Source organism: Podarcis gaigeae (assembly GCF_964106915.1).
Source record: "Podarcis gaigeae genome assembly, chromosome: 5".
NCBI lineage: Eukaryota > Metazoa > Chordata > Lepidosauria > Squamata > Lacertidae > Podarcis > Podarcis gaigeae.
In genome coordinates this window covers 93,847,176-93,862,490 of record NC_139681.1, presented here as the reverse complement: position 1 = coordinate 93,862,490, position 15,315 = coordinate 93,847,176, and the positions used below count along the sequence as shown (strand labels likewise).

Sequence of the window (15,315 nt, the reverse complement as noted above, 5' to 3'; positions counted from 1 at the left end):
GAACTCACCTGCAAGATTGTGCCAATATTGGGGCACTAGAAGACCAAACTCAAGCTCTTGAAAAATGGTGCTGGGAGGTGCTTCATTTTGTTACATCTTCTAGCAACGTTTTCTTCTGCCTTCAACCTGATGCAGAAGCCTAGGCAGGAAATCAACGTGCCCCAAACATCCCATGTCTGGCCTTGCAAGCGGGTGAACCAAAGTGGGTGTCCTCTGTCTCCAAGTGAGTGAGGCTCATATTAGGTGTAGCAGATAGAAATGGCAGCCTGTAACAGCTCCCTTCTCGCAAAAATGGCAGCCCCAACAGAGAGGGGTCCGCAAACATAGCAGGATTACTAGATGATGTTTGTGTCTAAGGTACACCTGGAGGATGACTTTCGGGTGTTTTTAACTGTCACGTTTGTTTTTAGAATGTTGCTATAGAATTCATTTTGTTTAAGTTGTGTGTCTGCTTGTCGCCCTGGGCTCCTTTGGGAAGACAGACAGGATATGCAGTAAAAGTAAAATGTAATAAAAATGAAGCAGCAGCCACTAAATTGCTCAGATATATGAACGTCCCAGTTGGCGTGCTCTGGGCTGTGCCAGCCTCAGCCACTGTGTTTCCATTTGAACACTGGCTAAGATTGAAATAGAAAATTGCCTTTGCAGAAAGGGGGTATATGAGCATTGCTCTCTGTCCCCATATATCGTCTGTTGGGCTACTGGCCTTCCTCACCTGCTGTTTCCTGCTTACCCCTTGGCATGGTGCCACAGGTCGCAGGGCCTTCTGCGCCCACGGAGAGCCCGCCAGCTGGCACCCGTGTGTTGGCAGAGTGTGTAATCTGCATCCTTCTTGCGCAGACAAAAGCTCCCTTTTTCCTACAATTAACTGCCGACGAATCGGGCGCTATTTGCATATCAAAGAAAGTCAGTGGTAATCTGCGGTGCGGCTTCTAAAGAAAGTTCTAATTACTCCTCTGTATAATTAGAATGAGTGGGCAATGGAGAGGAGGAGGAGGCATAGATGGGAAAGTTACCTCTCTCCGGTTGCAGGAACGAACGTCACAGGGGTAGCCAAGGCAGAGAGCCACCTGCTCTCACATGATGGGGAGGGCTACTGTAAGCCCTGCTAAAGTGTATGTGTGTGTTTTTAATGGTGCTGTGGGTTAAACCACAGTGCCTAGGGCTTGCCAATCAGAAGGTTGGTGGTTCAAATCCCTGCAATGGGGTGAGCTCCCATTGCTCAGTCCCTGCTCCTACCAACCTAGCAGTTCAAAAGCACATCAAAGTGGAAGTAGATAAATAGATACCACTCTGGCGGGAAGGTAAACGGCATTTCCGTGCGCTGCTCTGGTTCGCCAGAAGCGGCTTAGTCACACTGGCTCCCTTGGCCAATAAAGCGAGATGAGCGCCGCAACCCCAGAGTTGGCCACGACTGGACCTAATGGTCAGGGGTCCCTTTACCTTTAGCTAGCTTGCTGCAAATTTTGGGAAACTGAACGGGCTCAAAAAGTTTTCAGGGTGAACTGTCTCCCCCAAATTCACATTGTGCTGGGATATGATTAGATACTAGGAGACGATATATTTGTTAGATATTATCCTTCCCTCCTTATGTTTATGAGTGCCACCCCTTTGCAGCTTAAAAGGGAAGCTTAGATAGGCTAGTTTTAGCCTTTTAGTTTTAATAATCCAGGATGCTTTAAGACAGACTGGATTTTCCTGGTATTTCCTCCTTTCCTCCCCCTTAAAACTATAATCACTCACAAACAGCCTTGAAAAAGGTAACAATAACATTCACCCACCAGCAATACATTTTAAAGAGTAACAGACACAGCAGCTTCGTTCAGGCAGGCTGAAAATAGTGATTGAGTTACTAAGGCAAACTTAAATCTAGCTTAAAGACTTGCAGACGTTCTCACATTGTAGGCATGTTGGAGTTGAGTTGGGAAGACAGTGTGTTCAGGCAGGGAAAAGCATAAACAGCTACGCCTTCTTCCTGCCAGGGCACAAAGGGAAGTGTTCTTACCAAGTTCTCTCTAACAGTTTTACAGAAAAGGCCAGGCATCTTCACTTGGCCTCCAGTGGCCGATAACCAGGTGCAAAACGCGCCTGGCGCCTGGCTAATTTCGAACACTGCTTTGGACCTTGGGGCCCGTCCCCTGTGTCCCTTGAATGCCGCGCTGCTCACGCCCTCCCATTGCTGTGTTGCAGATGCCGCGAGCCAGCTGCCCCCCAGCACGCTGCTGAAGGGTTTCCTGCACAGCCGCTTGTGCCAGCTGAATGCCCGCCAAGGCTCCTGCGACCCAGAGAGCGACTCCTCCCAGACCACCATCTCTCCGGAGACCTTGTGCTCCAGCCTCTGCAGCCTGGAGGACAGCCTCCTCCTCAAGGAGCTGGGCTCGCCCTCAGAACTGGCCGCCAAGCTGCTGGGCTCCATGTCGGGCGAGGAGGAGCTCCTCCTCTCCAAGTTGCCCCCACAGACAGCCGGGGAATGTGCCTTCCGGAGCCTAGCGCAGCTCGAGTGCCTGGACTCAATGTACTCCATGTCCTTCACCGAGTCCTGCCTCTCGCCCACCGAAGACGAGGGCATCCCCTGCAAGGACTACAAGGGTCACGAGGACAGTTGCCAGGTCCGGAGGAAAGTGTCCGATGTGGCTTCTTCAGGCGTGGTCTCCCTGGACGACAACGAAGAGGAGGAGGAAGAGCAAGAGGAAGACACCGGCGAGCAGTGAGACCCGCTCTCGCCGCGGCATGCTTCACCTGCCATTTTTCTGTCCTGCTCCGTGGCATCTGCCCTCGACCGTGCTCCGTGGCCCGCCTGTCGTCCTGGAGCGGGGGCTCCTCCTTCCCTCACCGGGTGGCGGCCTGGCTGTCTGCAGGGCAGGGGGGCGGCGGGGTGGTAAGCCGACCAGCGCCCCCCTGCCCTGCCCTGCCCTCCTGCCTTCACCTCCACTGTGCCATCTGATCCAACCATTGAAGCCTGAGGGGGGGGCCCTCTCCCACGCGTGGCTCCGTGGATTTTGCCTGCTGCATTTTCTCTCTCTTTCTCGTGGTCTGTTTCGTTTCCTTTGCATGAGAATGTCTTGAGGGTGGGGGTGGGGGAAGAATCAAGCAAAGCGACAGAACAAAAGCAACAACGGGGCAACGGCAGCTGGACAAACCCCCACGCCCGCCCGCCCACCCCCCAAATCTAGGGCCTGTTGGGAGCATGCTGTGCTCTCCCCGATCTCAGTGCCCCCACCCAGGGTTGGTGCGGGGGGGGGGGCGGGGGGAGAGAAGAGGCCCGTCTCATGCTGTCCAAGTGGCATGGCTAAACTGTGATGACGACGACCCTTAAGACAATTTAACTAATATATATATCTATAAATATATATGTATAACTCCGCGCCTGACCCCTTCCCCTTCCAACTTCTCCAGCTCGAGGTTGAAGGGCTGAAACAGAATGTGGAATGCAATGGATGCTTGATTTGTTATGCCTTTTTTATATATAAAAAAGAAGAAAAAAAGAAAAAAATCCACACTGGCCCAAATGGACACTTCTCGGCTTTTACTGTCTTGAATTTTATACTATGGACCCGCCGGGGGAAAGAAGGGTTAAGGAGGGAGCGGGGGGGGGGGGGAATTGCTATGTGCTCCTCTTCCCCCCAACTCCCTTCCTTGGGAAGAAGCCGGGAGCATGGCAGGGCGTCGGTGGGAGCAGCCAGTCCTCCCACCCCAGATCTTTTCTATATTTTTGTATGTGTGTGTGTGTGTGTGTGTGTGTCTGTGTTGCTGTCATCCTTGCGGGCATTGCCCTTCCTCCTGTGGACGGGTTTTCTAAGGGGTCCGCCGCTCCCTCCACGCTTCCATCCTGGACAGCCCGGGGTGGGAAAATACTGTGATCCTCATCCCACCTCTCCTCTGCCCCTTAGCAGTCCACACCACTCCGCCTCCCCCAGCCCCCAGCTCTAAGCAGCTCCAAATGCGAGGGGGACCCTTACCCTCCAGCAGGGCTCTAAGGTGGTGCCAGGGGGTTAGAATGACTTCAGGCCCACTCATGCCTTGGCTAACGGTGGATTAGGGAACCTTTCATGGTCCCTTTAATTCCCCATCGTCCATGCGGCCGACTACTGCTGTCCCACACTTTCTCACTCCTAAGCAAAGTTTCCTTGCGCTTAGAAAATCCAAACAAGACGACTGCATCAGTTGCACAAGGACTCTCTTATTTATTCCAATTTCTAATGCTCTTCACCCAAATATACAGTATAAGGACACAAAACACGTAACAACAACAACAACAACAACAATAATAATAATAAATAACACCAACCCCTCCGCAGACACATTTAAAAGGCAATGGGTTGTTTAATTAGCCAAAGGTCTGGTTCTTAAAGGCATGTAATGAAGGCGCCACTCAAGCCTCCCTGGGGAGAGCATTCCACAAATGGGAAGCCACTGCAGAAAAGGCCCTGTTCTTGTGTTGCCACCCTCTGGACCTCTTGTGGAGGAGGCACATGAAGAAGGGGCTCGGATTATGATCTCAGGGTCTGGATCAGTTCATGTGGGGAGAGGTGGTCCTTGAGATATTGCAGTCCTGAGCCGTTTAAGGCTTTATAGGTCAAGACTTTGAATCGGGCCTGGAAAGTAATTGGCAGCAAGCACAGTTTGGGCCAGGGTAGGTGTAATACGCTTGAACTGTTTCCCCCCGCTGAGCAACCTGGCTGCTGATTTCTGCACCAGCCATAGAATTAGGGATGAGGAAGTGTGGGGCAGCAGTAGTTGTGCGGAGAACGCCACATGGACAAGGGGAAGTTAAAGGAGGCACTAGGGATTCAACAACCACCAGGGTATGGACAGGTCTAAATCTGTATGGTGGGTTAATTAGGCATACAGGCCAGGTTTATATAGTCTCCAAACTTCTGTCAGTTTTATGCCTGCTCAACTGTTACAGCTGCTTCAGAAGGATCCCCAGGGACTGCGGTTTGGTCAGAGCACTGAGGGTTCTGTTAAAGATCCTTAGCACCTCCTCGCACAACTATTGTAGCAAAGTTCCCTGGGGAGGAGTGCTACGAAAAAGCAGTGTTAAGTCTGCAGCGCATACCTATATGCCCAGAAAAAACGGGGACACACAGATGCAAGCCTGCGTATCCCCTTGGCGTGCATAGCTCCATAAATCCTGCCACCCGCATGCACACAGGTGTACTGTAGCACAAGTCTGCTCCTCCGCCCCCCCACATGCACATGCTGTGTGAGACACACACCTCTTTTAAAGCAGTTAAAAGGCATAACCCCTTTCCCACCCACCAGTAATTCTGGGAATTGTAATTCTTAGGGTTGCCAATGTTTAAGACTGCCCCTTCTCCTAGGTCTGTGATATCAGCCTGACCCACAGAAGTGTTACAGGTGAAGCTTCACTGTCCGCCCCTGTTTCTCTATGCTAAATTGCTTATCACCTGATAAATTTCAGTGGGTCAGGCAGTTGGTAAAGGCCCCAGGATCAGTAATAAAAGTTGGTAACCCTAATTCTGAGAGGTGGCTGGTTCGTTTTAACAAAGATGTTTCAGCAACCCCAGTAGCTGTGCTGGTCCAGGGGGGAGGTTACCATGGGGCGAGGTCCAGGACCTGAGTCAAGGGTCGGCAGGCAGTCCTCCACAGGCGAAGCGGGGTCCACAGCGAGGAGCCGGGCAAGGACAGGAACTCTGGGGGAACAGGACTGAATGCTGGCCGAAACAGCTCTTCAACGACTTGCTCCCGCAACCTGGGACTGGGCTGACTGGCCTTTATCTTCTCTGAGGCCAGGGGCGGTCCCGGCCCCCAGGTGACCTGCCTCTCCTGGCCTTAAGGCGAGCACTCCTCCTGGGAGAAACCAGTTCCCTCCGCCTCTCTGCCCTGAGCCTCTGCAGCTCAAGAGAGGCCGGTGGGTTACTGGACCCAGGGGGAGACTCACTTTCCCCTGACAGGGCTGGGAGAGGCGCACCTGTGGGCAATGTGTCCTCAATTGCCTCCGGAGCCAGAGTGAATTCACCTGGTGCCTGCTCCTGACGATCCGGCACAGGTTCAGGCGCTTCAGAATCAAGGCCCTGCCCCAGCTCAGCCGGCCCTAGAGGTGGGGACTCCTGTGCAGGCTGGGATTCCTCCGGTTCAGCCTCTGAATCGGATTCCCAGGCCATCACAGTAGCTATGCTTCCATACACACTTTTGGGGTGAAGCCCTGCTGACTAGTTTTAAACCATTTTGCATTTGGCTCTTTGCCTCCATTTTAATCCCAGCTTTCTACTTGTTTCCTCAGTGCAGATGATCTCAACTCTAATGGATGTGAGGGCTCCCCCTGGTTTTCTCTAGAGGGAGCAGAACCTCCATGTTTAGAGGCAGTATAAAGGTAAAGGGACCCCTGACCATTAGGTCCAGTCGTGACCGACTCTGGGGTTGCGGCGCTCATCTCACTTTATTGGCCGAGGGAGCCGGCAGTATACCTCTGGTCTAATCCACAGGGCTCATCTTGGACTCATCTGATTCAGCATTCGCACAAGCCCCCCCCCCCCATCCCGTGACTCTGCAGATTTCATTCTTTGGCACAACTCTTCAATGCACAGGAGCCCTGCCATCTATTGCACTTGGTCACCCTGTGTTCAGCATGACCATTGAGAAATATCCCTGAAGAATGCACATCAGGAGAGAAGTGTGGTAAATGCAAACACATGCCCCAAAGAACTTGCGCGCGCGCACACACACACACACACACACACACACACACACAGATGCATGAATACAGACCCCAACTCCCCTATCAAGACAATCAGGTCCATCCCTCCTGGTTTGGCTGCCTCTCCCATTTTTTGTTTTTAACCAGGTAATCCACAGAGAGCAGGTCGGGGAGCACTGAAGTGGGACTTCTGAGAGATGCTTCTGTTTGGTGTGTGGAACGAGGAGCAGGGAAAGAACCAAGTTCCTAATATCTCTCATGATCTGGAGGTGAGGGTAAGGGAAAATGTTTTGCAGGGCCACTGGCTTCGCTGGGTGTCTCCGAACCCTGCAAACTCCTGACCTTGCTCCTCCTCCTTGCTTTCACCATCTGAGCAGCATCTTTTGCTTGCCTTGTGCTCTCCACTCTGGGTGGTTGCACTAGTTGGGCTCAGAGGGAGATGGCCAAACGACGGGCAGCAGGACCAGGACATGAGGTAGGCAGGCTCCAAAGTCTGGAGATGAGTGGTTACTGTTAAATGCAGAAATGTGTATGTGTGTGTCCCAGCAGGGTCCCACCAGGCCCTGGTCTCTGTTCTGCCCCAGGCTTCTCTGTGTTTGTTGGCACCTTCTATGGAAAGTGCAATTTCACAGACAGCTGCCCATCTTTTAGGAGAAGCAAGGCCTTTGGAAAAAGTAGCTCATTCCTAAGAATTTAAGGGGGCTGCTCTGTGGCAAGGGGTGGACCAAGGGATGGACATTGACCAGGGCATCTCTCACCAGCTGCATGCCATCCTGACTGGAGAGGACAGGTTTGCTGAAGGTGCGATGACGGTCAGGTACCGCAATGGTCCCTTGTAGCTATTTTGAGGCAGCTCTGGCACAGCCTACCAGGATGACAGTGAAAGATGAGGGACGAAGGGCTGAAGGACTGTTCAGGTGATGTGGAGGGGAGGAGAGAGGGAGGAATAAAACCAGGTTCAGTTCAAGGAGATCCTTTCCAGTCAAGGATGCTTGAGTAGTTATCATGGCTTCCTCCCCTTGCCACAACTTTGTGAAAACCCAGTCCAAAGTCGGTGGACCACCCTGCCCCACAACTAGCCTCTGGGCAGCCCTCCCCTTCCTGCCACCCCCCCTTGATGCACCTGCAGAGCTGTGCCCCAAAGCCTATGCACCCCTCCCCAACTTTCCCCCATCCTCTCCAGCCCTTGCACTAGGCTCCCTGCCCCCAAATGCACAATATTGTTTCCGTGTGTCCCTGTTTCTGCCCTGCCCTGCTCCCGATGTATGCCCCTGGCTGGTACGAGTGTCTGTTTTCGTTCTGTTTGTATCTGTAATTCATTAAAAGGCTGGTTCTACCTGACTGTGTCTCTCCATGTGTGTGTGTGTTTCTCTGTCTCTGTGGACTGGCCCTACTAACTTTGCTCACTGCATCCTCCCACAAGTAGGTTTGGGAGGGTGGTTTGCAAACGTTCCACCTTCGGAACCCTTTTCCCAGAGGGTTCTTGGATGGACAAGCAGAAGGCCTCCTCCTCCTTCCCAGACTGAGAGCATAACCTAGAAAAACACAGGGCAAGCTATCATTCAGGGGAGCCAATCTGCCACCAGTGAGCTTCTCACTGAGGGATCCCTGTTGGGTTTCCAAGAAGTCGCAAGGTCATCCAGAAGGAATCATTCCCACTACGTTCAAGGTTTGAGTGCTGCTGATTCAGTGGCGTAACGTGGGTTGCCATTGCCCGGGGCTGCACAGAAGGGAGGGAAACAGAGTATGCATGCACATCCAGTGGTATCTGAGCCACTGCAGCCACAGAGATCAGAAGAGCCTGGAGAGGTCACTTCATGGTTTGCATGGAGAAGCCGTTTGCAATGGAAGTGTGCAGCTGCATAGAGGCAGCACCAGGTGTTGAATTTTTGCACCCCTAACAATTTTGCGCCCAGGGCCACCCCACGCAACACCACTGTGTTGATTATTTCATTTTTGTTTGATTTATTACATTTCCACCCTACCTTTCCTCTAAGGAGCTCATAGTGGCAGGCATGGTTTACCCTGCTTTCCATTTTACCCTCACAACAACCCTGTAAGGTAGGTTAGGCTGAGAGATGGAGACTGGCCCACTGAGTGAGCTTCATGGCTGAGTGAGGATTTTGACACTAGTCTCTAAGGTCCTAGCCTGAAACTCTAACCACTACGCTGCACTGCCTCTTGTGCAGCCACAAGGTAATCACCCACTCCCAAGAGGTATGTGTTGGTAGGGCTGGGGGAATCTCAAGCTTTTCAGAAGTATAAAAAAGCCATAAGGGGGGAAAGAATCTCAGAAGCTTTCAAAAAGGACCAAAATCTGTGTGTGTGTGTGTGTGTGTGTGTGTGTGTGTGTGTGTGTGTGTGTGTGTTAGAGAACAGAATGGCATGACTGGACTCCTGAACATGCTGCAAGGTTTTGTTGCAGTTCCACCACCCCAGACTACCGCAGTCTAATCTTTACCAGCTTTCCACACCATCTCTTCTGCAAGATCAGCAGATCTCAGCATATCCCCAGGGAACTGATCAATATGAACAACTGGCTGTGTTCCCATGAGATCTTACTTATAAACTCAGTGTCTTCTTTTGTAATCACCACATCTTCACTTAGTTCAAGAAATGGAGATCTCAACCCATAGGTTAGATTTCTGTAGTTTAGATTTTTCTCCTAGGGGAATTCTCGCTGCTGAAAATTTCTGCTGCCCTTTTCTGCAGTTTTGCAAAATCCTTTTTGAGATGAGATGACCAGGAGTATGCACAGGGACCCACGTGCGGTCACCAAGAGACTGTGGTCACAATGACTGGGGTAGCACTGCCTTCCATCTTTGACTTGCTCCCATTCTTATCCAAGGATCTCTAGACGGTTTACCTGGGTCTCCTTCTGCCCTTTGGATTCTTACAACGACCCTGTCAGGTAGGTCAGGGAGTTGGAGGCTGGCCCAAGAAGAGCTGTTGCTCGCCAGGCATCATAGGAGGTGGTGTGGAACAACCACAACATCATGTGGTGACAATAGCCAAGCCACCATCTGCCAGCCTCTCCTCTCCTGCAATAGAGGAATAATAAAGCACTCGCCTACCCTGTAAGGCTGTTGTGTGAGGTCGTGAATAAAGCACTTTGAGCCCCAATGCTTAATATGGGCATCAGTATCCTGCTTCGTTCATAGGAAGCTGAGCCAGGCCACTGGTCTATCTAGCCTAGTATTGTCTACCCTGGCTGGCAGCAGCTCCCTTTAGGGCTCTCTCTTAGCCTTGCCAGGGAATGCTGGGGTTTGAACCTGGGACTTTGGCCCTGCATACCTGAAGGAGTGTCTCCACCCTCATCGTGCAGCCCGGACCCCTAGATCCAGCTCTGAGGGCCTTCTAGCAGTTCTCAAATTGCGAGAAGTGGGGTTACGGGGAACTAGGCAGAGGGCCTTCTCAGTAGTGGCACCTGCCTGTGGAACGCCCTCCCATCAGATGTCAAGGAAACAAACCACTATCTGACTTTTAGAAGACATTTGAAGGCAGCCCTGTATAGGGAAGCTTTTAATGTTTGATGTTTTACTGTGCTCCATGTTTTAAATTTGTTGGAAGCTACCCAGAGTGGCTGGGGCAATTCAGTCAGATGGCCAGCATATGAATATAATAATAATAATAATAATAATAATAATAATAATAATAATAATAATAATAATAATACTGAGCTATGGCCCTTTCCCATAAAATAGGTCCTCTGCTGGACACTGCTCCCATTCCAACCATTGTTTGATGTGGTGCATATATATATATATATATATAGTCTCCCAGGTAGCTGAGCAGCAAAACTGAGGTTCAGAGAGGGTGGGGGTGCGCTTCACCCTGCCCCATTGTTCTCATCACCTCTCACTCCCTGCCGCTGAGAATGCAGCCTCCTTATCTCACATTCCAGCACGAGGGCACAGCGACTAGGCCAATTATGGACATCTTGGCTCTGCTGGACCAGGACAAAGCCCTCCCCTCCCCCACCCATGTAGGCACTGCAGACCCCTTAGTCCCACACTGCACCCAGGAGAGAGCTGCCGCCCCCATCGCCCAGGCCATGTCTTCGGTGAGCTCATCCTCGTCCTCTTCCACCTTCCGCTCAGAGCACATCAGCACCTACAGTCCTGGGAAGCCTCGCTTCGAACCTCTGCTGGACCCTCCCCATGGGATCTTCGGGGCCGGGAGAGCTCGAGAGTCCTACGGGTACTCAGGTGAGTGAGCTCATCTGGGGGCAGCCAGGGGCACCGATCCCACAGGCTCTCAGCTTGAGTAACAGGAGGCGAGAGTCAGGGTTGGCCCAAGGGAGTGCCAGTGCCAGTGCCAGGCAAATGGACTTTTTGAGTCTTTTGGCTGCCTGACCTTAGGTCAGTGGCTGGGTATTTTCGTTCAAAGGCCACATTCTGGGGAGCCTAATCTATGGCTGCTGATGGGACTGCAGCCAAAGTGGGCAAGGCCATCCTCTCTCTCTCTCTCCCTCTCTCTCTCTCTCTCTCTCTCTCAACCCCTTTCTCTCTTTTCTCCTCCCTCCCATCCCTTTCTCTCCATCCCATCCCTCCTCTCTGTCCCTGCCAACCCCTTTCTTGCTCTCCTTTTGCCACATTGCTACCCTTTTTCACCACCCCCTTTCTCTCTCTCTCTCTCTTTCTTTCTCTGCCACCCCTTTTCTCCCTCCCTCCTTCCCTCTCTCCTTGTGCCATCCCCTTCTGTCTCTCTCTCTCTCTCTTTCCCCTTTCCTCTCTCTGCACTTCCATCTTTCTCCTGCTGTGACAGGAACAGGTCCTCCTTCCTGCCAGAGCTCTGAAGTGATGGTTTGCCAAGGGCTTTCCCCCTTCCACGTCCCATCACCCCATCCATTTCAGCTTCGCCCCTTCCTATCCCCTCTCCTGCCCTCTGTCTCTCCCTCCAGCCTCCTCTTCACACCCACCCACACCCATTGTTGCAATGGCCAGACCTGTCTTCCAAGTGCCCACGCTCACCCCTCTGCATCTCCTCTGCCTTTGCTTCCCTCCACCCTGCCACAGGCTCACCCCCATCAGCACACCCTTCTGCTCTGGGCAGCAGCAACGTGATTGCCAGTGGCGACAAGTACCAGGTCATGGCGGACGTCAGTCAGTTTGAACCTCACGACATCGTGGTGACCACTTATAACTATTGCATTGTCATCCAGGCAGAGAAGGTGAGATGGCCAATGGCGGTTGAGGTGGGGGAGCTGGAATCAAAACTGCAGGAGGTGTGGTTGCAGGCTGTTGTATGGGTGTAGCCAAGGGGGGATAGATCCATCAAAAAATATTGAAAAGCATTGAAAAGACACACACATCCCCAGCTCAACAACTTTGGCTGATCCCCTAAGAAAAGCTCAACAGCTTTGGCTGCCCACCTCCTCTAAGAAAAATCGTGGCAACGCCCATGGGCTGATGAGTGGATTGTTGATGAGCAGAAGAGGATATTTTGTTTATTCATTATCCTCTTACTTGTGTAAGAATGCAAACACCTATTTCAGCACAGTTAAAAATCGCCATCCATGTGTAGCTTATATTTAGAAGCTTGGGACACAAGGTTGTGTAACCTTCTAGAAAGAACAATTATGATCCGCAAGGATGCTTAGGCAGATTCGGAGCCCCTCTCTTCTTATATGTGCAAACCCTCAGACAAAGAAAATCACCCTCAGACTCTTTTAGGCAAAGAAGAAAATATAAGGTTTACTCACTTGTAAGTCTTGCCAGGATTCAACACGTACACTGGTGAAAATCAAGCAGGCAATAATCCTAAAAGTTACAAAAATCTATAGTCCAGTCTGAAATGGAGTGCAGACTCTTGAGGAGAGCTCGCAGACTGCCCATCCTATTGTAGGTTAGAAGAAGAGAGTGCAGTCACAGGAAGAAAAAGATTAAGTCTTCTATTGTTCCCTTTCTTCCCACAAAAGTTTAGAGGATGTGATACCATATAGTCTCCTGTTTGTGACTCTGTAGCAGTCATGCATTTGTGATTTTGGCTGCAAATTTTCCAGCCCTGGCTATAGCTCGGGGGCGAGGACAGCTTTGCATGGAAAGACCTTAGCTGGGGAGGGGGTGGGGACATCTGATCTGCATGCAGGAGAGCTAGGAAAATCCTTGGAGAGCCTCTGTCAGTCAGTGTCAACAAGGCATCCCCAAACTGGTGCCTTCCAAATGGTTTGAACGACAACTTCCTTCCACCCAGAACATGGCTGTGCTGGTGCAGATGGGAGTTGAAGTATGAAATTATAGGGGTGGGGGAACCAGATTGGGGAATGCAAGTGCAGACAGTTCTATTACTGAATGGAATGAATGGAAGACCTGGCTTGGGATAAGGCAGTTTCTTACATTTTATCTACTCAAAAGAACCAACAGCTAGAGATGGACTTTTTGTCCTGCTTTGGTGCATGATGGTAGGTGCTCCTTTGAAGAACTGAAGTTATCTTTTAGCCAGTGTAAGTTTGGTACGTGAGATGTGTAAAATGCAAGAGCTGGTTTTGGGGGAACGTCTAAGGCAGGGTGTTTTGCTTGCCCCACAGGTGGCCGAAGATGGCACTGTCTCCAACACTTTCACTCACAAGTGCCAGCTCCCGGCAGACATGGATCCTCTGTCCATCAGCTGCTCCCTGAACGATTCCGGCATGTTGGTCATCACTGCCAGGCGACAACTCCTGGCGCCACCTCCTGTCTTCCGCACGGAGGTCAAGCTTTAACAGCGCATTTTGTCACAACCTGGGAAGCAGGGAACCTTCATAAAACTACCTTGCCTTGGGTAGATTTGCCTAGTAGTCTTGTTCTTGAATTGTTTGATTGGCACCTCTGAATAGCCCAATGTCCCATCATACACTGCTGCTGCAGAACCTTGGAACTTCTGCCTGCAATGCATGGTGGGACCCATCCCCATGCGCATCTCTCTTGCTGCAGGGATAAAAACTACCTGTAGACTTAGAGCAGTGTGTCTATACTGAGTCAGACTATCTCAATACTGCCAAGTGACAGGCGGAAGCTGCCCAGGATTTCAGGCACAGGGTTTTCCCTGGAGATCCCAGGAATAAACCTGCTACCTTCTGCACGCGAGGCAGATGCTCTACCCGGAAGCTATGGCCCTTCCTTCCCTGGCACTAGATGCAAACTAGGACTCTGGGGCCCTGCTGTGGGACTGGGAGACCCCTGCTACAATTCTGGAAACCACTATAGGAGCAGAAGAAGAGGCGCTTAATCTTGCTCAGGCACCTCCCATTTTTCCACCCTTCAATAAAGATCACTTCCTGCCCTGCAAAGTCTCTGCTCCTGACTAGAATTGTCTCAATGTCACCTTCTTCTTGGCTTCTTTCCCTAGCAATTCCCCTCTTTGATAGAACGGGCAAGGATGAAATGGGACCCAGACCTTTATCTATTGCTGGAAGATTAGCTGTGTTGATATATTTTTTGCAGCAAAAGCAATAAAAGAGTCTTGTGGCACCTCAATGACAAATTGGTTAAGTCTCTTCCAAAAATTCTGGAAGGCATCAGGTTGGGGAGTGCCAAACTTTATCTAACACCCTTTGCAGGAAGGGAATCTTGGTAACTGGCAGGTCCGCCAGGAATGAGCCAGTGGGCCACAATCAGTGCCGGTTACGCCAAGTTTTGCAGGACACTTGGGAGAAGATACCCTCAATCTAGCCCTGCCTGCTCTCCGTGGCCTCGGCTGCCCTCTCCTCCTGATCCCAAGCCCCAGACATGCCTTGAAGAAGAGGGAGGGCAAGGCACCTGAAGGCTGCCCTCCTGGCCCGCTGGGAGAGAGCAGGAGCAGTTGAAGAGACAGGGGCAATGAAGAGGAAGAGGAGCAGGGCCAGAGGGTTGACAGAGGGGGGCCAGAGGGTCCCTGCTGGGGTGCTAGCAGAGGACAGGCGCCAGATCACAGCAGAATGTTAGAGTAGATGGGGCACTGCCAGCATCCACTGCCAGCATGCCCCTCTGCCAGCATCCATTTGTCTACCTCCTTACTTACAACCAGTCGAGGGGATGGCACTGCACACACCTTACATTTGAAGCACATCCAAAGTATATTGCTTCTCCCCAAGAATCCTGGCAGCTGTATTTCCCCCTTTGTTGTTGTTGTTGTTGTTTAGTCGTGTTCAACTCTTCGTGACCCAATTCCCAGCCCTCTCAATTCTTTGGATGTGCTTTGGATTCTTTGGAGAAGGTCAACACACTTTACATGTGTGTTGAACAGTCTTCATGGCATGAAAGTTGTCCAATTGGCATTACAGTGGTACCTCTGGATGCGGACAGGATCCGTTCCAGAGCCCCGTTTGCATCCTGAAGCGAATACAACCCGTCTCTGCGGGTTGCGATTTGCTGCTTCCGTACATGCATGTGAGGTCATTTTGAGCGTCTGCGCATGCGCAAGCGGCAAAACCCGGAAGTAACGGAGCCCGTTACTTCCGGGTCACCGCGGAGTGCAACCCGAAAATATTCATCCCAAAGCTACTTCAACCTGAGGTATGACTGTATCATCATCATCATCATCATCATCATTTCCCACCATTTTCCCTGTTAGAGACTCAAGTCAGCTTACAGATGTAATAAGAACTTGGGCGGTAGGAGGGTGGAATCAAAAGTAAAATGGTTTGGCTGTGGCTCCAGCTGCTTGTGGCCTCCCATCCCCAATGGGCAGCTGCA

General features: G+C 51.4%; 2 protein-coding genes across 5 annotated transcripts in view; both read left to right on the top strand.

Annotated features, from left to right (window-relative positions):
• Positions 1 to 3,898, top strand: part of FAM131A (family with sequence similarity 131 member A) — a 61,854-nt gene extending 57,956 nt beyond the window's left edge. For all 4 annotated transcript variants that reach the window (XM_083739852.1, XM_083739855.1, XM_083739854.1 and 1 more), the window contains one exon: positions 2,191 to 3,898. In XM_083739852.1, coding sequence (XP_083595978.1) covers positions 2,191 to 2,711 — 521 coding nt within the window. In that variant the 3' untranslated portion in view covers positions 2,712 to 3,898. The remainder of the gene's footprint in view (positions 1 to 2,190) is intronic.
• Positions 3,899 to 10,577: 6,679 nt separating this feature from the next.
• Positions 10,578 to 13,439, top strand: LOC310845321 (alpha-crystallin B chain-like). The gene is made up of 3 exons (XM_083740193.1): positions 10,578 to 10,869; positions 11,680 to 11,834; positions 13,191 to 13,439. Exons 1-3 carry the CDS (start codon positions 10,593 to 10,595, stop codon positions 13,362 to 13,364), a joined length of 606 nt encoding a protein of 201 aa, XP_083596319.1. The 5' UTR covers positions 10,578 to 10,592; the 3' UTR covers positions 13,365 to 13,439.
• The last annotated feature ends 1,876 nt before the right edge of the window (positions 13,440 to 15,315 follow it).